Source organism: Setaria viridis, chromosome 5, assembly GCF_005286985.2.
Source record: "Setaria viridis chromosome 5, Setaria_viridis_v4.0, whole genome shotgun sequence".
NCBI classification, from domain to species: Eukaryota; Viridiplantae; Streptophyta; class Magnoliopsida; order Poales; family Poaceae; genus Setaria; species Setaria viridis.
In genome coordinates, this window is record NC_048267.2 from 46131823 (window position 1) to 46156433 (window position 24611).

Below are 24611 nucleotides of genomic sequence, written 5' to 3' on the forward strand. Positions count from 1 at the left end.
ATTACCTTCCATGTAATACCGAGTATATTAGATTCAAACCGACATGTAACTCTTAGTCGTTCAACTATATAAGGCAGCCAAGAACGCCTCCAAAGGCAATGGAAAAATAGATCATCAGATCAATACTGGGCAATACAATCCAAAAAATACAGGACGTAGGGTATTATCCTCCGAAGGTCTAAAATTATCTAAATCCCTCGTGTTCCCTTTGTGTCCTCGCGATCACCTTCGAGTTCTGGGCCCTCGGATCCATCCTGCTCGACTCCCTCGGATCCATCCTGCTCGACTCCACGCCCACCCAGAGGAGCGAGCACTAGTAGAGAATTGGGCTTTAGTCCCGGTTGGTAGGGTGCAAATATCCCGAAAATCCATCCGGGATAAACCAACCGGGACAAAAGGGGGGTCTTTTATCCCGGGTCACTCAACCGGGACAAAAGACTCCCTTTTATCCCGGTTGGTAATACCAATCGGGATAAAACAGGTCACCATGGCCGGCGCTGCAAAAAAAAAATCCCGAGCTCCCAGGAGGCCCACACACGCACGTCGCAAGTCACAAGTCACGTAATTTTTCACGCGAAATATGCGCGTGCGCGGTTCGTGGGATTCGATCCCACAACCTCTTGAGGATGACGGAAGAGAAGAGGGTGATTGCCAAACTCATACCGGGAGCGATTGGTGATTGCGAAGGCGAGGGCCTTGATCCACGTGGTGCCACACTTGGGGTTCGTTGCGAGAACGATGTCGTCGTGGTGAGGTTCGAAGGTGTTCCGGAGGTGCATGGTGGTTGCAGCGAAACGTGGACGGAGCCGGTAGTTCTTGTAGAGCACCAATGGCTGCGCCCACCCCTCCCTCGTCGGAAGTTTGGATAGAGGATCATCAGTACCGTGGCTATTTGTGGCGCTTCCCTCCACGCGTTGTGCCATAGCTCAGCTGCTTTGGAGTGTTCTTGCGCGCTCTACAGCTGGGACGATGGATTGGGTGGCTACTTGTATAATTCATGCATGCTTCTTTGGGTACAGATTCGGTCAATAATGGTGTGTAGTATTAAAGTATAATCTCGCGATTAGCGAGTATGTTTTTTTATTCCTAATAAAGAAAAGGGACAGATAAGATCATATGGTGGGGACATAGCTCAAGTTCTTTAATTTGGATCTCCAGCAGGGATATGGCCCCGGCTGCGGCGGACGGAGCTCCGATCGATCCTCCCTAGAACAATGCAGAAACATGCATGCTTCGACGGCTAGAACATCCGCCGGAGACGAGGATGACAGCTACCACGCGACGGAGGATGCCGACGGCGATGAGAGCGCCGTCCATCGTGCTCCGGTACCGTCGGTGGGGTTCTCGATGTCCGCCGTGACATGTCACATTCATCTGTCCTTTTGCCATAAAAAAAGGCAGCCCCATGTGCGTGGTCTGCTCTGCTCCTCCATGCAGGATGTCCGCATGGTCTGCTACGAGCACACGCAGGTTCTTCGCAGGCAGATCGATCAGGTCGATGCGCCGACCCAGCTCATCAGCTCCTCCACGTACGGTCGCCGCCGGCTTTGTTCTTGCATCCTCTCGCAAACTTCCTTCCTAACCTGACATGGGACGAAACGAAACACATCAAGCAAAAATGTTGCTCAAGCCGGCCTTACTGGTTGTGTTTCTCTAAAGCTCAAGGACAAGTAGGATCGTATCACATCACCTACCTTGCCTCTCCTGAAGCCTGATTTCTCGTAGACCACATTGGGTCGTGGATGGGGTTCTCAATCACTACCGTAAACCGGGTGTTGGCCGAGTGCATTCTATCGGGCACTCGGCAAAGAAGCTCTTTGCCGAGTGCTGCTAAAAACACTCTGCAAAATAATTGCACTTGGCAAAAGAGCCAAAAAATACTTGGCAAAGCCTGGCACTCGACAACCTAGAAAAAAAACACTCGGCAAAGATAGGCACTCGGCAAAGAAATATGTTTGCAGAGTGTAATTATTTGGCACTCGGCAAATAATATGTTTGCCGAGTGTAATTATTTAGCAGTTGACAAATAATTTCACTTTATTTCTTTTCTAACCTTCAAACTTTTTCTACTCTCCACATAGAACATGTGGTATTCCATGTTAAAATTTGGTATATTTCTGGATTTGTTTTCTATATTTAATTAATTTATTGCATTTCTAGGATTTTTTTGGTATAAGTCAAATTTGAACCGCAAGTGATTCACGTAATAGAATAAAATGAGTAGAAAAATGATATTCATGTTATTGAGTCCAGTGTGAGGCCTTACCTCAAGAAATGAAATTTTTTTTGAATATCTTGTTCAGAAAACACGACCACGAACGCGTGGTCGAATGGTTTTTAAATTCTAAAAAAAGCAAATGAAGTATGAAAATCATGAGATTTGTCATGATGTGATGATATCATACATAGAGGCTGTGGTAAAAAATTGAGAAGGTTTCGCATAATTTGTCATGTTCGATATTTACAAACCGAAGCATCTCAAAAAAAAAGAATTGTAGCGTTGAGAAGGATTCGGCAAGATGTGGAGTCAAAGTGATAGTCGAATTGGGGTTTGACTTCAAAACTTTTTGTATAGGCAGTAGAGAACATAGATTATTTCATGTGAAATTTTGGTAATTTTTTGGATCCGTTTGATAATTTTAATTTATTAAGTGCAATTATAGAATTTTAATTGATATAAATTAAATTTGAGCTGTAGCTCCATAAATATTCATAGAAAAATCATATATATATATATATATATTGTTGAGTCAATTTGATAAGGTATTTTCAAAGTACATCGGGGGAAAAGAAGGAAAATACGGTATGGAAAAGAAGGAAAGGGGAAAAAAAGTTTGCCGAGTGCAGACACTTGGCAAAGATAAGTTTGCCGAGTGCCATGATCTGATACTCGGCAAACTTAGCTTTGTCGAGTGTCCTAGATTCGACACTCGGCACCTTATAAAAGTTACCCGACCACCGCCCCCTCCCTCCCACCCTCCCCTTCCTCTCCCGACATCGCTGCCCCCTCCCCTCCCTCCCTCTCCCGCCGGCGCCGCCTCTTCCCCTCCCTCCATCTCCCGCCGGTGCCTCCTCCCTCTCCCGCCGGTGCCGCCCCCTCCCCTCCCAACGTCTCCCGCCGGCGCCCCCTCCCTCTCCCGCCACCCCCACCCCCTCCCCTCCCAACGTCTCCCGCCGGCGCCCCCTCCCTCTCCCGCCACCCCCACCCCCTCCCCTCCCAACGTCTCCCGCCGACGCCCCCTCCCTCTCCCGCCGGCGCCACCCCCTCCACTCCCTCTTCCCCCATCTCCCTCCCTCTCCCTCTTTTTTTTTTGCACAGGCGGTGGCGGCAGGCGTGGTGGCGACGGCGGAGTGGTGGTGGCGGTTAGGTTTTTTATTATATTTTTCGAAATATTTTTTGCCGAGTGTCGATTTAGCACTCGGCAACATCATTGCCGAGTGCTCGATAAAAAACACTCAGCAAAGATAGTTTTGCCGAGTGGAACACTCGGAAAAATATTTGCTAAGTGTTTTTTTTGCCTTCGCCGTGTGTCATGAATGTTGGCCATGCATGCATCGTCCTAGCTAGGCTTAATGACACCTACCCATCGAGATATAAATGGTGTCGAATTTATTTTCTGCTGATTAGAATCTAAACAGAAAAGATTAACACCTCTAATTTTGATGATCCAGGTATATAATAAGGATTAATTTGCGAGCACGATTGAGCTAATCTGTACTCCCTCCGTCCCAAAATAAGTGTTCGTTTAGAAAATTTTGAACACATTAGTAGTTGTGAGAAGTGATCATGCTATTCCTAATTACTCATATTAATCGTGGTTGAAAGCTGTGTAGTCTGTTTGATTTTCTGGATCCTGAATACATGTACGATGCATTGGAACCAGAGAAAAAACATCAATTGATCATTTTATTGGATCTATGCACTTCTCAGTACACTTGTTTTTATTGGTGCGAGTATTGCTTTAATTAGATGAGTCTCGTTAGGAGCTAGATGAACTTTCTTTGTGACCAAATTTGAAAGATAAACGAACATTTATTGACAGAGGGTGTAAGCCGATACTACTTAAAAAAGGAAGATGGTTGGTGGCATGTCACGTTCCTCTGTCCTTTTACCATCGCATGTTTGGCTCCCCCGCTTAACTTCCGCACGTGTCACATCAGATGTTTGGATACTAATTAGGAGTATTAAACATAGTCTAATTACAAAACTAATTGCACATATGAAGCCTAATTCGCGAGATGAATCTATTAAGCCTAATTAGTTCATGACTTGACAATGTGGTGCTACAGTAACCATTTGCTAATGATGGATTAATTAGCCTTAATAGATTCGTCTCACGAATTAGACTCCATCTGTGTAATTAGTTTTGTAATTAGCTTATATTTAATCCTCCTAATTAGCATCCGAACATCTGATGTGATCCTGCTAAACTTTAACCCCTCGTAATCGAAACACTCATGAATCGATGAACTCTCGCACCGGCAGCGGCGGCTCCTCGTCAGCTTGCAGTTTCCCCTCTATATTTCCGAAGGCACAACGTACCTTCGACGACGACGAAAACGCAGCAGCAGCCAGCGAGGAGGAATCCCATGGGCCATGGCCCCTAGGATGAGCAGGACCACAGCCACCGCCCAGGCCGGCCGCCCGATGAGCGCGGTAGAAGAGCATCGAGAGGACGCAGAAGGCGATGAGCGCGCCAAGCATGCACAGCAGCGGCGCGCATCGACGGTCGGGATCCGGCCTCGCGTCAACGACGACGCCGCCACCGCCGCCGCCGGGGTTCTCGATGTCCGCCATAGCAGCTAGCCTTTGGTGTTCATTACTAGCTAGGGGGAAAAAGCCAGCGAGTCCAATGCAATCAACGTAGAGAGACCATGAACATAAAGAACAAGGAGGGCCAAATTCCTTCAGTTTCTTCCATTTCTTCACTCATATGATTCAACCGGGTCCAGCTTCTCCTTTCTTCTTCTGTGATTGTGGCAATCATGACGTGTTTAAGAGAAAAGTAGAACATGCAAATATGACATTTTTATTCTTGCAAACATACAAATATGAAGGCAAATATAAAGCATACAAAGAAAATAAAAGCAAAAGGAGATGCACATTAGAGCACAAGGTCAGTTCCCTTCAATTTCTCTTCCACAATGCAATCTAGCTTTCTCCCCATCTCTTGGCTCATGTGATTCACCCAATCCCCCACCTTTCCTTTTCTGAAGAACACTGACTTCTCAATAATTAGGTTACCAATCCGGACCTGGTCACCTGTCTGGTTGGTGTCCAAGCTGCTAAGCTTATCAAAGCTGCACAACCGCACCACCTCCTCAGGTATCCCGTCTTCTTCTTCCTTGATACTGAAGGGGACACCGAGGAATGTTGCAAGTCTAATGACATACTTTATTGGTTCTAACATCATATCTTCATACTTGAGAAAAAGAATCCTGTTAGGGCATGCGACGCTCTCCCTCCAGTACTCGAGGCAATGCTCCCAAAAAGGTCCGTAGTTTGAGAAACCTTCGGAAAACATGTTGACAGCAGCCTCAAAGTCAACACTACGTTCCCTAATGACCTTACTCTTGAAGTGCCACCAGGACACAAGAGCGTCCTTTGGATCTCGACAAACGTACACAGTACGACAACCACAACTAGCTAAGGAATCTGGGAACAACGAGAGGGGCATATGGGTAGCAAGAAGCCTTGGAGATGGGAGTGTCTCTACATAGGTCATGTCACCATCTCGAGGGATCTCGAGGAATGGCACCACCTCCTGGGGATGACGGAAGAGAAGAGGGTGATTGCCAAACTCATACCGGGAGCGATTGGTGATTGTGAAGGCGAGGGCCTTGATCCACGTGGTGCCACACTTGGGGTTCGTTGCGAGAACGATGTCGTCGTGGCGAGCTTCGAAGGTGTTCTGGAGGCGCATGATGGTTGCAGCGAAACGTGGACGGAGCCAGTAGTTCTTGTAGAGCACCAATGGCTCCGACCACCCCTCCCTCGTTGGAAGTTTGGATAGAGGATCATCAGTGCCGTGGCTATTTGTGGCGCTTCCCTCCATGACTTGTGCCATAGCTCAGCTGCTTTGGAGTTCTTGCGCGCTCTACATCTGGGAGACTGGGACGATGGATTGGATGGCTACTTGTATAAGTCATGCTTCGTTTTTTGGGTACAGATTCGGTCAATCTCGTGATTAGCGAGTATGTTTTTTATTCCTAATAAAGAAAAGGGACAGATAAGATCATATGGTGGGGATCGACATAGCTGAAGTTCTTTAATTTGGATCTCCAGCAGGGATATGGCCCCTGCTGCGGCGGACGGAGCTCCGATCCTCCCTAGAACAATGCAGAAACATGCATACTTCGACGGCGAGAACATCCGCCGGAGACGAGGATGCCAGCTACCACGCGACGGAGGATGCCGACGGCGATGAGAGCGCCTACAAGCAGCAGATGTCTCGTGACATGATTCCTCTGTCCTTTTGCCATAAAAAAAGGCAGCCCTCGATGGACGATGTCACCGGACGGCGTCACCGGCGCCCCATGTGCGTGGTCTCCTCCTCCATGCACGATGTCCGCATGGTCGGCTACGAGCACACGCAGGTTCGCAGGCAGATCGATCAGGTCGATGCGCCGACGCAGCTCATCAGCTCCTCCACGTACGTACGGTCGCCGCCGGCTTTGTTCTTCCATCCTCTCTTAAACTTCCTTCCTATCCTGACATGGGACAAAACGAAACACATGAAGCAAAAATGTTGCTCAAGCCTTACTGGTTGTGTTTCTCTAAAGCTCAAGGACAAATAGGATCGTATCATATCACCTACCTTGCCTCTCCTGAAGGAGGCTGATTTCTCGTAGACCACATTGGGTCATGGATGGGGTTCTCAATCACTACCGGAAACCGGGTGTTTGCCGAGTGCAAGGATCTTTGCCGAGTGCATTCTATCGGGCACTTGGCAAAAAAGCTCTTTGCCGAGTGCTGCCAAAAAACACTCGGCAAAAGAGCTAAAAAAAAACACTGGGCAAAGCCTGGCACTCGGCAACCTAGAAAAAAACAATCGGCAAAGATAGGCACTCGGCAAAGAAATATGTTTGTTGAGTCTAATTATTTAGCACCTGGCAAATAATTTCACTTTTTTTTCTATTCTGACCTTGAAACTTTTTCTACTCTCCACATAAAACATGTGGTATTCCATGTTAAAATTTGGTATATTTCTGGATCCGTTTGCTATATTTAATTAGTTTATTGCATTTCTAGGAATTTTTTGGTATAAGTCAAATTTGAACTGCAAGTGATTCAAATAATAGAATAAAATGAGTAGAAAAATTGATATTTATGTTATTGTGTCCAGTGTGAGGCCTTACCTAGGAAATGAAAAGAAATTTCAAACATCTTGTTCAGAAAACACGACCACGAACGTTTGGCCGAATGGTTTTTAAATTCTAAAAAAAGCAAACAAAGTCAGAAAATCATGAGATTTTTCATGTGTGATGATATCATACATGGAGGCTGTGGTAAAAAATTGAGAAGGTTTCGCACAATTTGTCACGAACGATATTTACAAACCGAAGCATCTCAGAAAAAGAATCGTAGCGTTGAGAAGGATTCAGTAAGATTTGGAGTCAAAGTGACGGTCGAATTGGGGTTTGACTTCAAAATCTTTTGTATAGGCAATAGAGAACATAGGTTATTTCATGTGAAATTTTGGTATTTTTTTGATTCGTTTGATAATTTTAATTTATTAAGTGTAATTATAAAATTTTAATTGATATAAATTAAATTTGAGCTATAACCGCATAAAATAATGGAGTAATATTCGTAGAAAAATCATATATGTATGTATATATATATATATATAGATATATATATATTGTCGAGTCAATTTGATAAGGTATTTTCAAAGGATATCAGGAAACACGGTATGGAAAAGAAGAAAATGGGAACCTAGTGCAGACACTCGGTAAAGATAACTTTACTCAGTGCCGTGATCTGACACTCAGTAAAGTAGCTTTGTTGAGTGTCCTAAATTCGACACTCGCCGCCTTATAAAACTCACCCGGCCACCGCCCCCTTCCTCCCCCCTCCCCTCCCTTTCCCGGCGCCACCCCCCCTCTCCTACCGACGCCGCCCCCTCCCCTCCCTCCGTCTCCCGCCGGCGACCCCTCCCTCTCCCGCTAGCACCACTCCCTCTCGCGATGCTGCCCCCTCCCCTCCCTCCATCTCCCGCCAGCGCCCCCTCCCTCTCCCGCCGGCACCACCCCCTCCCCTCCCTCCCTCTCCCCCCATCTCCCTCTTTTTTTTTCACAGGCGGTGGCGGCGGCGTTGTGGTGGCGGAGACGGCGTCATGGTGGTCGTGGCGGCGTGTTTTTATATTTTTCAAAATATTTTTTACCGAGTGCTCGAGAAAAAACACTCGGCAAAGACAGCTATGCCGAGTCTTTGTTTGCTGAGTGCCGTTTGCTGAGTGGAATACTTGGCAAAGGGTTTTCCGAATGTTTTTTTTTTGCCTTCGCCGTGTGCCGTGGGTACACGGCAAACCTGGGCATTCCGACAGTGAATGTTGGCCATGCATGCATCGTCCTAGCTAGGCTTAATGACACCTACCCATCGAGATAAATGGTGTCAAATTTATTTTCTGCTGATTGGACTCTAAACAGAAAAGATTAACACCTCTAATTTTGATGACCCAGGTATATAATAAGGATTAATTTGCGAGCACGATTGAGCTAATCTGTACTCCCTCAGTCCCAAAATAAGTGTTCATTTAGAAAATTTTGGACACATTAGTAATTGTGAGAAGTGATCATGCTATTCCTAATTACTCATATTAGTTGTGGTTGAAAGCTGTCCAATCTGTTTGATTTTCTGGATCCTGAATACACGCACATGCACGTGCATTGGAACTAGAGAAAAAACATCAATTGATCATTTCATTGGATCTATGCACTTCTCAACATACTTATTTTTATTGGTGCGAGTATTACTTTAATTAGATGAGCCTCACTTGAAGGTAAATGAACTTTCTTTGTGATAAATTTGAAAGAAAAACGAATCCTTATTTTGGGATAGATTGGGACAGGGAGTAAGCCGATACTTAAAAAAAGGAAGATGGTTGGTGGCATGTCACGTTCCTCTGTCCTTTTACCATCAAACAAAGCATTATATTATTACATGGATCGATGAACTCTCGCACCGGCAGCAGCGGCTCCTCGTCGGCTTGCAGTTTCCCCTCTATATTTCCGTAGACACAACGACGACGACGAAAACGCAGCAGCAGCCAGCGAGGAGGAATCCCATGGGCCATGGCCCCCAGGACCAGCAGGACCACAGCCACCACGCGAACGCCCAGGCCGGCCGCCCGATGAGCGCGGTAGAAGAGCATCGAGAGGACGCAGAAGGCGATGAGCGCGCCAACCATGCACAGCTGCGGCGCGCATCGACGGTCGGGATCCGGCCTCGCATCAACGACGCCGCCGCCGCCGCCGGGGTTCTCGATGTCCGCCATAGCAGCTAGCCTTTGGTGTTCGTTACTAGCTAGGGGGGAAAAGCAAGCGAGCTCAATGCAATCAACGTAGAGAGTATCAACCCACGAAAAGGGCCCCACAAGCGAACGCACCGCCTCCCGCCGGCCCGTGGGCGCTCGGTCCCCACGCGCGCCGGCGGCGCCAACCTCTCCCGCTGATGCTCCGGTCCCCCGCGCGCGCCGGCTCTACCGCCGCCTCCCGCGGGCACGCCGGCCTCACTGCCTCCGCGTTGCACACGCCGTGGTCTGAGAAGCTGACTGAGGTTGAAGAAGAAGAAAAATCCGAAAATGTCGGCTCTTCTTTGAAAAAAATGTTGAATCCGGTTTTCCAAAATGTTGAAGTAGGCACATAAAAATATTGAATGTAGTTTTTTTCCTTATGAAATGTTGATCTAGAATGAAAATGCTGAATCTGTTCATTTTAGATGTTGATTAAACTGTTGAAAAATGTTGAAACTAGTTTGTTAAAATGTTGACTTAAACTTCGCTTCCACTAGCTACATAGGAGGCCCTGCGGCACTACTAGCAGAAATTTCGCTCAATAAAAAAGAAAGCAGCAAGTAGAAATTCCATTAAAGAATCATGACTTGCGCAATGGATGACTTTGTTTATTAATTCAAACAATCGAGACATGAAGAACCAGGAAGGCCAAATCCCTTCAGTTTCTTCCATTTCTTCACTCATGTGATTCAACCGGGTCCAGTTTCTCCTTTCTTCAGTGATTGTCGGCAATCATGACGTGTTTAAGAGAGAGAAAAAGCAGAACATGCAAATATGACATGTTTATTCTTGCAAACATACAAATATGATGTCAAATATAAAGCATACAAAGAAAATAAAAGCAAAAGGAGATGCACATTAGAGCACAAGGCCAGTTCCCTTCAATTTCTCTTCCACAATGCAATCTAGCTTTCTCCCCATCTCTTGGCTCATGTGATTCACCCAATCCCCCACCTTCCCTTTCCTGAAGAACACTGACTTCTCAATAATTAGGTTGCCAGGCCGGACCAGTTCACCTGTCTTGTTGGTGTCCAAGCTGCTAAGCTTATCAAAGCTGCACAACCTCACCACCTCCTCAGGTATCCCATCTTCTTCTTCCTTGATACTGAAGGGGACACGGAGGAATGTTGCAAGTCTGATGACATGCTTCACTGGTTCTGACATCATATCTTCGTACTTGAGAAAAAGAATCCTGTTAGGGCATGCGATGCTCTCCCTCCAGTACTCGAGGCAATGCTCCCAAAAAGGTCCGTGGCCTGAGAAACCTTCGGAAAACATGTTGAAAGCAGCCTCAAAGTCAATGCTACGCTCCCTATGAACCTTATTCTCGAAGTGCCACCGGGACACAAGGGCATCCTTTGGATCTCGACAAACGTACACAATATGACAATCACAAGTAGCTAAGGAATTTGGGAACAACGAGAGGGGTATATGGGTGGCAAGAAGCCTTGGAGATGGGAGTGTCTCTACATAGGTCATGCCACCATCTCGAGGGATCTCGATTAATGGCACCACGTCCTGGGGATGACGGAAGAGAAGAGGGTGATTGCCAAACTCATACCGGGAGCGATTGGTGATTGCGAAGGCGAGGGCCTTGATCCACGTGGTGCCACACTTGGGGTTCGTTGCGAGAACGATGTCGTCGTGGCGAGCTTCGAAGGTGTTCTGGAGGCGCATGATGGTTGCAGCGAAACGTGGACGGAGCCAGTAGTTCTTGTAGAGCACCAATGGCTGCGCCCACCCCTCCCTCGTCGGAAGTTTGGATAGAGGATCATCAGTACCGTGGCTATTTGTGGCGCTTTCCTCCATGGCTTGTGCCATAGCTCAGCTGCTTTGTGAGTGTTCTTGCGCGCTCTGCAGCTGGGACGATGGATTGGGTGGGTGCGTGTAGACCTGCGGATTGAGCAGCTCTGCTGGTGGCTACGATATAGTAATTAAATACAGAGAGCAGCTCTGATGCTGGTGGCTACCAATGTTTTTATATTCCTAAAGAGAAGGGACAGATAAGATCATGTGGCGGGGACCATATATAGGATTAAAGTATAATCTCGTGATTAGCGACTATGTTTTTATATTCCTAAAGAAAAGTATAATGTCGTGATTAAAGTATAATCTCATGATTAGCGAGTATGTTTTTATATTCCTAAAGAAAAGGGACAGAGAAGATCATATGGCGGGGACATAGCTCAAGTTCTTTAATTTGGATCCTGAAAGGGGTTGCTTGGATGAGAAAAGTATACAACAACATACTTACTATCTGGACTCGAAAAAACCAAAAAAGGTGAAAAAAAACTTCCTAGGTCTGGGTTCCTCCACTCGGTTCCGCGTCCGCGAACCACCCCCCACCGTCAGCTTCGCCTCCCTCCAGCCTGCACTTCCTAGTTTACCCTCCGATCGATTCAGCGTCCGCGAGCCTCCCCCACGTCGTCCGCTTCGCCTCCCTCCATCCCGCGCTTCCCGGTTTGCCCTCCAATCTCCAGCGCCACCTGCCCTACTCCTCCGCGGTATCCCTGCGCCGCCGCCGCCGCCCGCTCTACTCCTCTCCGCGGTCTCCCTGCGTCGCTGCCGCCGCCCGCCCTACTCCTCTCCGCTGTCTCCCTGCGCCGCCGCCGCCGCTCGCCCTCCTCCTCTCCGCGGTCTTCCTGCGCCGGGCGCCACTGCCGCTGCCACCGCTCGCCCTGCGCCGCTGCCGCCACCCTACTCCTCTCCTCGGTCTCCCTGCGCCTCCTCCGCCGCTCGCCCTGCACCGCCGTCACCTGCCCTCCTCCTCTCCTCGCTCGCCCCGCGCCGCAGTCGCCTGCCCTCCTCGTTCTCCCTGCGCCGAAGTCGCCCACCCTCCTCCACACTCTCCCTGTGCCGCAGTTGCCTTCCCAGTTGTCGCGCCGTCGTCGGGGACACGCTGCCAACGAGCCATGTTAGTTTCGTACCTCTTCTCAGATGATCTACAATACCGGAGTTCAATTACATCCTGCATTGTTCAAACATAAGTTTTCACCATAATCTCTGTGATTGAAAACATCTTTTTTGTGTGTTCTATACAATGTTAGTCACTCCTCTATGAGAACAACAGAAGAGGGTATTTTGTCATAGGGCAACATGCTATATGTCGTGCCCCAGATACATGCTGAATTGAAAATGTAATTTGTGTGCAGTTGCTTGGCTACCTATGTTTTGAGCAATATGAGGCGCAAAGGAAAAGTTCCTCATTTATCGTTTCTTTAGCTATTATTAGTAGTGTGGTAGAAGATCCCAATTTGTACTTATTAGCAGGAGAGTAGAATTACCTTGATCACCTCATAGAACTTCGGATCCAAGTGAACTGGCGTCCTACTATACAACCATGGCAGCTCTAATGTCCAAGTTGAGAAACAATGCTAATAGCACAAATACTGTTGGAGAGGCACGCCATTTCTGCAAAGAAAGAAATCAGATCAAGCTAAAACAACACTATTTGAATGAAAAATGAAATGTGCTGCATGCCTGAATCAATTTGAACTGCACCAGCCTACAAAGTGGTCGGCCAGTCCGATTTAATTGTAATTTTCATTTCTGGACCAACAACAACTGATCTCGAACAATACAGGTTCCAGTTTCTAATAAAAACTGCATTTATCCAATCACTGTTACGAACTATTATTTGATGAGCCTAAAATATAAAATAAACAAGGATGGCGAATTTCACCCATTAGAAATTGACAGCCCACTATCTATGCTTGAATTGCTCCTAGAGCCTGTGGACTGTCACATATAATCTGCTACTACCCTTCAAGTGATACAGTTGAACCATTTGCACTCAGCTAAACTGCATATTTCAGGACAATTCACTGACAACTGATGGTCAAGATATCTGATAATTTGGCATAGATAGCGAGCATCCCTATCTGTAGTCGTCAACAGCATAACGAAATTACCTTGAACATCGGACAGAGCTTCGTATCCCAAGTGAATTGGTGCCCATCTTGTAGGGCGAGCGAGGAGGAGGGCGGGCGGCGGCGGCGCAGGGCAACACCGGAGTTCGATTCTGTCGTCTTAGTTGGCTTCTCTAAATTTTGAATACTGAATAGCAATTGGTATGCTAACGTGCTTTGAAGCATTGTTCATCCAGTGCATGTCAAAGTCAAACTAAAGATCATTCTTTGGCTAGAGATGTTTTGTGTTTGGCTAGATCATTCCTTGGATGGATTTTGAATAAATAAATTCATGGTTAGCTTGTTTAGATATTGCACAGATCCATTCTGTCTGAGTGTTTTCTAAATGAAACTTCTGATCTAGGCCACACCACATTGATATAATCATATTCAGTATTCAGTACTCAATTAGGCATTAATCACGCAACAAGTTGTTGCCAGGGCAAATTACAGTGCTCATTTCAGCGATTCTTGTTGATCTCTCTTTGTTTGGTATGGTCAGCTCTTGCTTAGTTCAATGTTTCATGATACTATGATCTGCAACAATTCAGTTTATTTTACATATTTCATTTAAATTATGTTCAGTTATCTTCCTAAATCTCCTGCAGGACTGGATAGGCATTCAGGCTGCAGAACTGTTGGATGCTTACTATAAATTAGGCTTTTACCATCTACTGACTGTCCTAGGCTGTTGTGAATCTCAGCAAGTAAGAATTGTTGGATGCTTACTATAAATTAGGCATCAATCACGTAACAAGTTGTTGCCAGGGCAAATTACAATACTCATTTCAGCGATTCTTGTTGATCTCTCTATTTGGTATGGTCAGATCTTGCTTAGTTCAATGCTTAGATCTAGCATATATCCACCTTACCGGATATATGCTTAGATCCCCAAGCTCCTCGACCCACGCCTTGCCGGAGCTCTCCCGGACCTCCCGTTCCCCGGCGTCGTTGAGCGCGGCCTATATCCACCGGAGAAACCGCCCCACCCGCTGAAGATCCGCGGCGGCGGTGGCGGTGGGCCACCCACCGCGCGGGGGAGGGGCCGGAGGGCACGAGGCCGCAGCCACCAGAGGGGCCCGGAGGAGATCGAGCAGCTTGCCCAGCGACGATAGGAGGGACGACACTGGGACCAGAGGAGAAGGGTACGGAAGACTTTTTTTTTCCCAAAGATCGTGATTACGAAAAAGTTGAGGAATTTTTTCTTAAATAATCACAATTTTTTTTAAATAATCACGAACGGTCGGAAGAAACAACTGCTCTAAAAATAGAAATAGATATAAAAAAACTGTAGAGACGAGGAATGTCATGTGATCGGCTAGGTTTATCATTTCGGTTGACCGACGACCTATGCGTGAGTGAGTAGCCAGAAAAGAAAGGAAGCCTGCCGTCCGAATTGGCAGAGCTTTTCCTTCCTCCTCTTGAAAAAAACAGAGCTTTTCCAGCAGACACGACATACACGACACACCGCGCCGCCCGCGGGAGGGAAAATGGGCGCCGCCGCCACGAGACTGCCCAACCCAACTGGGGCCCGTCGATCGTGTGCTTTACACGATCGCCACGCGGCTCGTGTCTCATGCCCGGATGCGCCACCTGTCAACCACGTGTCATCTCTCCTACTCCACTTGCTAGTAGTACTCGAGTGCTTGGCTTGGCTTGGGTATGATGACTATGATGCAGGACCGCAATGCATGGCCTCAGCCCCCTTGGGAGTTGAAATCTGCTGCTCTCGTGGCCGGGATGAAATTTCTGCTGCTAGTGGCAACAGCACAAAACAAGTTTAAACCTGCGCACACTAAGCTCCGGCTCGAAGAGCTTAGTTTGTGCAGCGACCAGACCACTTTAGCACATCTCACATGGCTAAAGATCTGTCCTGTAAAGCATGCAGCAAGGAACACTCCAGTGCCAGATCGGGAAGCGATAGGATGACATGCATGGCGTGGATGCGTTTACTCCAAGCAAATGCAAACACTGCTTCACTGACTCACCAGAACGCACGTACTGCTAGTGCTAGCTAGCTATGTCATCGAACGATCATCCTAGCAATGCAAGCAAGGCTAGCTTTGTCTGGATGCATGGAAGAGTCACTGGCCGGGGCACGTGGCAACCGTATGCATGGCACGTAGTAGGTCATCTGCTGGCACGGAGCTAGCTAGTTTGGCCAAGGGCACTCACTCCATCGACAAAGCTAGCTAAAAGCACAAAAACGGAGGCGCAAATAAGTTTGGTCCAAGCATATGTGCTGTCTGATCGATGACCATGGATGCATATGCATACTCTATGGAGCGCATAGTATAGCCACAACAAGGCTTTCCCGCTGGCCGCACAAAACAGCTTAAAGCCTAACCCTTGTGATCAGATCACTGCAGCGTTGCGCTCGATCTCGAGTAGGAGTAGTGGCAGCGGCAGGCAGAGCTAACGTGCCCGAGAAGCGAGCGATGGCTCGTGTTGCGTCTACGGTTGCTGCCGCGGTGGCGCTGCTAGCTGCCCTCCTCTGCGGCGCCTCTGCCGCGCCCAACGGCGGCGGCGACGTCGGCCAGCCGCCGGTGGCGCGTGGCCTGTCCTTCGACTTCTACAAGCGGAGCTGCCCCAGGGCGGAGGCCATCGTGCGGAGCTTCGTGCAGGACGCGGTGCGCTGGGACACCGGCCTCGCCGCGGGGCTCCTGCGACTCCACTTCCACGACTGCTTCGTCCAGGGCTGCGACGCCTCCGTGCTGCTGGACGGCTCCGCCACCGGCCCCGGCGAGAAGCAGGCGCCGCCCAACCTCACGCTCCGCCCCTCCGCCTTCAAGGCCATCAACGACATCCACGACCGCCTCACCAGGGAGTGCGGAGGACCCGTCGTCTCATGCTCCGACGTCCTCGCGCTCGCCGCCCGCGACTCCGTAGTCGTGGTACGGTACATGAACTACGCGTGCTCTGTTCTACTACCTCTGCTTAATTTTACCAACACCTGCTGATCGATGTGCATGCAGTCGGGAGGGCCGAGCTACCGGGTGCCCCTTGGCCGGCGCGACAGCACCAGCTTCGCGACGCAGCAGGACGTCCTCGGCGGCCTGCCGCCGCCGACCGCCACCGTCCCGGCGCTCCTCGGCGTGCTGTCCAAGATCAACCTGGACGCCACCGACCTGGTGGCTCTCTCCGGCGGCCACACCATCGGGCTCGGCCACTGCACCTCCTTCGAGGGCCGCCTCTTCCCGCGCCCGGACCCCACCCTCAACGCCACCTTCGCCGGCCACCTCAGGCAGACCTGCCCGGCCAAGGGCACCGACCGGAGGACGCCGCTGGACGTCCGCACCCCCAACACCTTCGACAACAAGTACTACGTCAACCTGGTGAACCGGGAGGGGCTCTTCACCTCCGACCAGGACCTCTTCACCAACCCGGCAACAAGGCCCGTTGTCGACAAGTTCGCGCAGAACCAGAAGGCCTTCTTCGACCAGTTCGGCTCCTCCATGATCAAGATGGGGCAGATCAAGGTGCTCACGGGGTCGCAGGGCCAGATCCGCAGGAACTGCTCCGCGCGCAACCCTGGCACCGCTGGCCTGCCATGGTCCATCCTCGAGGAAGCAGAGAGCCTCATCTTCTAGTCTGGCTGCTCGTGCCATGGACGGGGACTCGACTTGCCATGGGCAGTGCTGGGAGTAACTAGCTGCTAATAGGCTTAGCCGTGGTCGGTGTGTGTAAGTGGGTACTAATGTTGACAGGCCGGGCCGGGCCGGGCCGAGCCCCAAAAGCACGTAGCTTGGGGAAATAAAGTGACCATGGCAGGAATCAAAGTACGGTGTACAGCTACTACTATTTTCATCTTACTACTAAAGATCCAAGACATCCGACTACCTGTGTTTTGCGCATTCCAATCAACGTTATTAAGAGCACTAGCAACTGTATCCTAACATGTCGCTACTAAAAAAAATGAAAAAAATTACCCAAGTACCTGCTGCAAAAAACTCCGATCGTTGCTTTATATCTTTGTATATATCTCCATGTTAACACAAACCAAGTTAGAGAGAAAAGAGAAGGCATTGGAGACATGCCTCTAAACCAGGCCTTGCGATGTTTGCATTATGTTTGGAAAGACAGACAAAAAGACAGCGGGCCACCAAAGCAAGAGATGGTAACATAAGTTGCCTCTTTTACCAATTCCGGGACAACACCGCACCGGCAAAAACCCACTGTAGCATTCCATTCCAATGTGCCCATACGGTGGTTTTGCATGGATCATCTTTTTGGAAACCCATCATCGTGTTGGACGCACAAATCCTTTCACCAAAATTAGGATGCATTTCATTAATTATGGTGTGCAGTGCATAGCGGAAGAATTTCCTCCGACCTTCGGTTTTTAACTTTGAGCGGTCCAAACGTGATAGGATCCACATGTCGGTGACTCAAAGATAGAGATGGCCCCCCAACAACAGGCTACGCTACACGCCCTAACTAGACTCAGCTCTGTACATGAGTCACGGGAACATGTGATGGAATTGCATTGCACGTCTAGACACATCAACACACCAATACATGTACTTGAATACGAGAGGAGAGGAGAGGTTTTGAATGTACAGGTCCATTATATTCTACAAAAGATACATGAATAAGAGAAAGAGAGTAGGTACCTCCCTAGCTACATTGTGTGTACTTGCTTTTTACTTGCATCCATTGTGTGTTGATCGTCGTGAGAGACGGAGAGGGGGAAAACAAATCTGATAAGTGATTTGGTGGACTCGACAACGATAGGCATTGGATCCGACATCTTCTAAACTAGGCCTTGCAATTTTTGCATTATGTTAGACAAAAAGACAGCCGGCCAAAGCAAGAGATGGTCAGATAAGCTACCGCCTTTACCAATCCCGGGAGAACACTGCACCGGCAAAAGCCGCTGTAGCAGTTGGCTAAATCTGTATATCTGCATTACGTTCCAGTACTGTGCCCATACGATGGTTTTGCATGGATCGTGTTTGGAAATTGACAAGGAAAGAAAGCGATTCCAAGTCCATCTCAGCAAGTGAACCCATCGAGTTCGATGACGGTTTCTTTCACCCAAGTCCAAAGCACGGTGGGGATCGGATGAAATGCATTTACCGCCTCATTTTACCGAGTGATCCCAAGGAGTTTTAACCGAACCATTAGCTCCTTGAACTTGTTCTCGATCATTGTACTTATCCTTAATTGTTAGTTTGTTAAGCTCTACAGTAATATGATCTGTGCGTACCAATTAGTGTCATAGCTGAAAGCAGTGGCTGCAGCTCCAGTCGTCTTGGTGTTTTCTTAATCATCTTCTTCATATCTATACCAACATCTTGATACTTCGTGACCAACTTTCTTTCTTGCATATTTGGCAGACGGTTTTCTTGTGCTGATTACCACTGCTAGAATTGCAACAGTTATGTGGATCATGACCACCACTGTTGCGTCCATGATTATGGCCGCCACTACCACATCCTCCATTGCCACATCCTTGGAAGCCTCCACGATAAGCTGAGTTTAATGAGGATGTGTACTGGCCCCCTTCATTGTAAGCCTCAAGGCGCAACTCATAAGATATCAGATGAGAATATAGCTCGAAGGGAGAAAGGATTCGCATGACCAAGCATTGAGGAAACAAATGGATTATACTCAAAATCAAGGCCATTAAGTATATGAGATGCCATCTCACCATCATCAAGCTCGTCCTTGATGGCTACCATCTTTGTGAAGTAGGTTGATGAAGTCATGCTACCCTTCTTGGGAGTAGACAGCCGCATGCGTAGATTCGTCACGCGTGCTCTTGAGTAGGCTGCAAACATCGTCTGAGTGCCCTCCATGCTCCTGCTGAAGTTGTCTCCGCCGCCGCTTGCGCTAGCACTTCCTTGGTGATGGAGTTGAGCAACCCATAGATCATATTTAGGGTTGGCAACTATTTCTTTCCTGTCATCTGTCTTCACCAGTTCCATGATCTTAGTCAGCTCCTTGACAGATCCGTCTAGGATCCTCGTAAGCTGAATCCTAGGCTATGTACGTACATGTTTCATTGGGCACTCGCACAACTGAAGGGAATTGCGGCATTGCACGCCTAGAGATCGAGAAATGAACACACCAATAAAGCCATAGAGGTGCAGATTTTGTAGTAATGCAGTGTTCTTTTTCCCCCGGCCCATCGTGTCACATGCCACGCTCTGCATTCGTTGTGTACAAAGAAAAGAAAAAGGAAATAAAAAGGCCATTGGCGTGTATAAATAGGAGGCTAGAGTGTAGAGCAGCACTGCATCTGCATCGATCATCGCCACAAGGCACAAGCTTTAGCACCCACCGAACGAAGCGCGCACAAGCCATCCAGCAGTAGCAGAAGGCATGGCTCGTGCAGGTACTAGTAGGGCCGCCGCCGCAGTGGCTCTAGTGGTTGCCGTCCTCTGCGCCTCTGCCGCGGCGGAGGCCGGGATCACCAGGCCGCCGCCGGTGGCGCGTGGCCTGTCGTTCAACTTCTACAAGAAGACCTGCCCCAACGCGGAGGCCTTGGTGCGGGGGTTCGTGCACGACGCCATCCAGCGGGACGTGGGCCTCGCCGCGGGGCTCCTCCGCCTCCATTTCCACGACTGCTTCGTCCAGGTAGATGGAGCTTCATTCTTTGGATCACTCCAACAGCAGGGCGTAACCGTGTCGGATCGATGAACTCGACGTGCGTATGCATGCGCAGGGGTGCGACGCGTCCCTGCTGCTGGACGACGAGCACGGCGAACAGAAGGCCCTCCCCAACCTGACGCTCCGCCGGGAGGCGATCACGGCCATCAACGACATCCGTGACCGCCTCGACAAGGCCTGCGGCGGCCCCGTCGTGTCCTGCGCCGACATCCTCACGCTCGCTGCCCGCGACGCCGTCGTCGAGGTACGCGCTCCGATCCGATCCTTGGCGGGCACGTCGTCGTCCCTCTGCTCCGGTTGCCAGCAGCCAGAAGAACCTGAACTCACCATGCGCTGCTCCTTGTTACATATGCTGCAGAGGGGAGGGCCGAGGTACAAGGTGCCCCTGGGGCGTCGCGACAACGTCAACTTCGCGTCGCATGATGAAGTCAACAAGGGGCTCCCGAGCCCTGATGCCAACGTCGGCGCGATGCTGGAGGTGCTGCGCAAGGGCAACCTCGGCCTCGACGCCACCGACCTGGTGGCGCTCTCCGGCGCGCACACCATCGGCCTCAGCCACTGCACCTCCTTCGAGAACCGCCTCTTCCCGCGGCAGGACTCCACCATGGACGCCGCCTTCGCCGCCCAGCTGAAGCAGACCTGCCCGGCCAAGGGCGTCAGCAGGACGACGCCGCTCGACGTCCGCACGTCCGACGTCTTCGACAAGATGTATTTCGTCAACCTGGTCAACCGGCAGGGGCTCCTCACCTCCGACCAGGACCTCTTCACCGAGGCCAGGACCAGGCCCGCCGTCCAACGGTTCGCGCGGAGCCAGAATGCCTTCTTCCGCCAGTTCAGGGTCTCCATGGTCAAGATGGGGCAGATCAAGGTGCTCACCGGCGACCAGGGCCAGGTCCGACGCAACTGCTCGGCGACCAACAACCTGATGCGCACCACCAGTACCGCCGCCGGCCTGCCGTGGTGGTTCGTCGTCCCCGAGGCAGAGACGAGCCTCGTGTTCTAGCTACCTAGCTATTAGGCCACTTCTGCTCTGCCTCGTCTCCTCGTACAGAGTTCAGTTCGTTAACGTTCAATATTGGGATGGCACAATTGCAAGAGAAATTAAGATTTATAAAGGATGTCTGCTATAACGCTAATCCGGTTTCGTGGATAATTTTTACATCACGTTAATGGGTATTTTTTTTCATGGATTATCACACTCGATGGTTATCACATTCACAGACAGAACAGCGCAATTGCAAGAAAAATCAAGATTTGTAAATGATGGGTAACTCGTATATTTATGTTTCACAACACATGACAGAAAGCAGCAGATACGGCAAATGGGGGCAAACAGATGATGCCTCTGGTGCACCTGGCTATGTCAAGAACACCAAGACGAAGAGAATAATGAATAGAACAACCAGGAACGCGATCAACATGATCTGCCCCTTGATGCCAGCCTTCTTCATCACCATGGCCACTCTTTTCTGCACCACACAGGGGGGGCAACCAATCAAGTGTCTAAAAACATGTGGATATGCAAACTGGAACACATATAAAAGTACCCACTCAAGATGGCCAAAGAACAAACCTGCACGAAATCAAGTCGGTTGGAAGTAGTCTCCATCTCCAAGCTTAGGTCGTTTAAGATCCTTTCCTGTAAAACAGTCATGTGCAACCCGGTTACAGTTCCTGCACAACTCTACCAACTTTGCACTTTGTCGATACCAAGTACCTGTCCAGACAGCTCTTCATGTATGGTTAACCCTACACCGCCAATCCTTTGGACACTCGCACTGAGCTCATCAAGTTCTTCATCCTGCTGCCTGAAGGAAAAGCATGGGGGTACAGATATCAAACCAATGCAAAACATACAAACTTCACATAGCTACTGTAGAAACATATATGGCTAGACTTATCTTGGCTAGCACATTTGAGTTAACCAGCATACACAATTTTAATCTTTTAGCAACTGAAGGAAAAAGAAATATAAGGAATAACTTGATGCTTTAGTGCCAGGACAAGAAAACAAAAACAAAGCTAATGAATACCATTAAAACTACTTTATGGAAAAAAAAATCAATGTATCTTGCTGCCTGAAGGAAACGGTACAGATATAAACCAGCGCAAAACATGAACCTCATACCCACATGGTTACCATGGCAAAACGTGCAACTAAGAAATAATTTGCCTCAGAATTTCAAGTTTAATCAATATCTGTATTTCTTTTACATCTTTTGACAGCTCAACGAACTGATCGTGGACTCAGGGTTAACTTGATTAAAATTCATAGCACGTGCATGGCTTATATGCAGCAACAAGTAAGAGCAAAAAAAAAAGCTGTATATCTACTGACATAAAAATAAGAATGATGCTGGTGGAAAGACAAGAATCAGTGAAAAAGGATATGTTAATCGATGTAATATTCCAGGACAAGAGGCAAAGGCATCAACCAGAACAACTGAGCAAGAATACAAGGTTTATGTGGTACTAAGGTGATCACAGCTTCAAGCAAGTAGACTAACATTTTATAATAGCGTGCTTAAGATGGCTACAAGCACTGGCATTCAGCAGAGGCTTCATGCGTGTGATGACTAGGAAAACAGGAATTTTATGAATTATACACTACCTACGTATGGAAAGACAGAATTCTGAGTTAACTGTTAAGTCATAAAATTGAATGGACAACGCATTTCTAACAAAGATATTCGCAAAATACATTAAATATAAAAAATCAAACTCACCTCATAAGTAGCTGCTGTCTATCTGATTCTGAGGAAATAAAGTCATCATTGTCTTGGGCAGAATAGAGGTTGGTCCTGCTTGTGTCCTGGTATCTTGAAGTTGCTGAATTGCTCTTCCCCTTTTCGATAGCTCTCCTGACTGTACCAACCTGAATATGTCCATGCGTAAGTGGGGATCCAGAATAAACAAACAGTAAATTGTCAACTACAGAATTCGGGACATAGTAGTAACATAATATCCCTAACAGTTGTCTTTCCTTTTCTTCATATTACAGGATGCCATGCAAGCTGCAATTCTGTAACTTATGCATGCTTAAAATACACCTCCTTATTAATCCAAAATATCAAAGAGTTCAATCATCAAAGCATTGAAGAGTTGCTGTTTTATGGGGGCAAAAACAAGTATGGAATGAAGGATGGAATATCAAATGTACCTGATTACGGGCAGAACCAGTCCAGTTTCTTCGTCTAGAAAGCTCGACCTCATCAAGTCCATAGTATGCTGGATCCCTTGATGCAACTGAGATAGTCTTTTCCAGCTCATCTACCTTTCAAAGTTTCAATACAAGAGAGCCATTTAGACCAGAATAATTACATCGAGAAAGTAGATATCACATCCCAAATCCCATCATCAAAGTAAACTGACATATTAGATGCATAGCCCGACCCTGATACATAGGAATAAATATGGCAGTGACTAGCAAAAAAAGGAAAAACCTAGCATATCTACATTTCTGCTTAGAAGTCTTCTAAATGTACCAACCACAGGGTAACAACAACATCAAAGACTTGGTTTATACCTGCCATTCAATGCTTTCACAGCTGGTCAGAAGATCCTTCGTCAGATGAACATATTCTCCTGTGTTTGAAGCGGTTTGCTCCCAACGGTGGAAGGTACTTTGCAGTTTATCAATCTGGACCAGAATAACTTCATACTCAGAACTTAAAGAATAACATATAAACATGAATTTGGATGAGGCAAGCTAAGCAACAGAAATGCAAAACAGGTCGTCTTCAGGAATAACAGGAAATAAACCTGATGTAATTGCATGGTGGTGTGATATGTTTCTGAAACTATTAGGTTACCTAATAGGAACAAAAAGCAGGCAAACTATTTGGCCTCAAATTACAAGATCAAGTTAAAGCCTGAGTCTCTACCATAAGAGCTTAGGCCAGCTAAGCAACAGGAATGCGAAATAGGATTCATCTTCAGGAATAACAAGAAATAAACTTGATGTAATTGCTTGGTGGTGGGATATGTGTCTGAAACTATGAGTTAGTACCTAATATATAGGAAGAAAAGGCAGGCAAACTATTCGGCCTTTGAATTACTAGATCAAGTTAAGGCCCGAGTCTCCACCATAAGAGTTTAGTGCTGCAGGTGTGTATCATTCAAGTAGCCTACTTATGCCCATTCACATATGTACCCGTACACAAAAAAAAAAATGACCTCACGGCCGCAAATTGGAACTTTTCAAGTGTAACAAGTTGACATCTTTCTCGGCCGATGGGCATCCGATTTGCAATCTGTATGGGTGCAGAACGACGGCTCGACGATGATAGGAAGTTGGAAATCACTGGAACGGACAAAGGCGAGGGAAGTAAGGATTACCGAGTCCTGGATCTCCTCCCGGACGATGTAGAATGGATCTTGCGCCGAGCTCATGGCGCCTCCGCCGAACGGACTCCACGGATTGGTGGGTCTGGGCGCCTGAATTTCTCTTCCCCCCAAAGCCCTAGCAAAAATTTTGGGGAGAGGGGATTTGGTGCGGAGCGAGATCCCACGGGTTCGTCGTCTCCCTCCTGCCTCCCGTGAGATGAGGTGCCTGTCTGTTGCGGAGCGC

The 24611-nt window shown here is 48.2% G+C and overlaps 4 protein-coding genes and 1 non-coding gene across 5 annotated transcripts; 2 read left to right on the forward strand and 3 right to left on the reverse strand.

Annotated features, from left to right (window-relative positions):
- Positions 1–5009: 5009 nt before the first annotated feature.
- On the reverse strand, positions 5010–11464 carry LOC117856606 (uncharacterized). The gene is made up of 3 exons (XM_034738938.2): positions 10386–11464; positions 9167–9551; positions 5010–6070 (listed from the first exon to the last, which is right to left on the reverse strand). Exons 1-3 carry the CDS (start codon positions 11337–11339, stop codon positions 5106–5108), a joined length of 2304 nt encoding a protein of 767 aa, XP_034594829.1. The 5' UTR covers positions 11340–11464; the 3' UTR covers positions 5010–5105.
- Positions 11465–15641: 4177 nt separating this feature from the next.
- Positions 15642–17259, forward strand: LOC117858226 (cationic peroxidase SPC4). The gene is made up of 2 exons (XM_034741256.2): positions 15642–16320; positions 16402–17259. Exons 1-2 carry the CDS (start codon positions 15865–15867, stop codon positions 17014–17016), a joined length of 1071 nt encoding a protein of 356 aa, XP_034597147.1. The 5' UTR covers positions 15642–15864; the 3' UTR covers positions 17017–17259.
- Positions 17260–18955: 1696 nt separating this feature from the next.
- LOC117859385 (small nucleolar RNA Z247) lies at positions 18956–19092 on the reverse strand. Its single transcript, XR_004641183.1, has one exon. It is a non-coding gene; the product is annotated as a small nucleolar RNA Z247 (small nucleolar RNA).
- Positions 19093–19548: 456 nt separating this feature from the next.
- LOC117855950 (cationic peroxidase SPC4) lies at positions 19549–21141 on the forward strand. The gene has a single exon (XM_072294082.1). The coding sequence runs from the start codon at positions 20085–20087 to the stop codon at positions 21042–21044; it is 960 nt and encodes a 319-aa protein (XP_072150183.1). The 5' UTR covers positions 19549–20084; the 3' UTR covers positions 21045–21141.
- A 135-nt stretch (positions 21142–21276) lies between these two features.
- LOC117855952 (syntaxin-61) lies at positions 21277–24578 on the reverse strand. The gene is made up of 7 exons (XM_034738353.2): positions 24380–24578; positions 23568–23681; positions 23202–23315; positions 22768–22916; positions 21759–21849; positions 21615–21680; positions 21277–21510 (listed from the first exon to the last, which is right to left on the reverse strand). The coding sequence occupies exons 1-7, from the start codon at positions 24431–24433 to the stop codon at positions 21400–21402; spliced, it is 699 nt and encodes a 232-aa protein (XP_034594244.1). The 5' UTR covers positions 24434–24578; the 3' UTR covers positions 21277–21399.
- Between the last annotated feature and the right edge of the window lie 33 nt (positions 24579–24611).

Bases quoted from the DNA above. Each gene is read 5' to 3' on its own strand.
- LOC117856606 (XM_034738938.2), bottom strand. From the start codon at position 11,339: ATGGCACAAGCCATGGAGGAAAGCGCCACAAATAGCCACGGTACTGAT. The intron at 9,552-10,385 runs GTGCTCTAATGT...GATTGCATTGAG, and splicing joins AATTGAAGGGAACTGGCCTT to CTCGCTTGCTTTTCCCCCCT. The intron at 6,071-9,166 runs GTAATAATATAA...AAAGCAGCTGAG, and splicing joins GCGAGAGTTCATCGATCCAT to CTATGGCACAAGTCATGGAG.
- LOC117855952 (XM_034738353.2), bottom strand. From the start codon at position 24,433: ATGAGCTCGGCGCAAGATCCATTCTACATCGTCCGGGAGGAGATCCAG. The intron at 23,682-24,379 runs GTAATCCTTACT...ATTCTGGTCCAG, and splicing joins GGGAGGAGATCCAGGACTCG to ATTGATAAACTGCAAAGTAC. The intron at 22,917-23,201 runs GTACATTTGATA...GGACATATTCAG, and splicing joins CTGGTTCTGCCCGTAATCAG to GTTGGTACAGTCAGGAGAGC.
- LOC117858226 (XM_034741256.2), top strand. From the start codon at position 15,865: ATGGCTCGTGTTGCGTCTACGGTTGCTGCCGCGGTGGCGCTGCTAGCT. The intron at 16,321-16,401 runs GTACGGTACATG...ATGTGCATGCAG, and splicing joins CCCGCGACTCCGTAGTCGTG to TCGGGAGGGCCGAGCTACCG.
- LOC117855950 (XM_072294082.1), top strand. From the start codon at position 20,085: ATGCATGCGCAGGGGTGCGACGCGTCCCTGCTGCTGGACGACGAGCAC.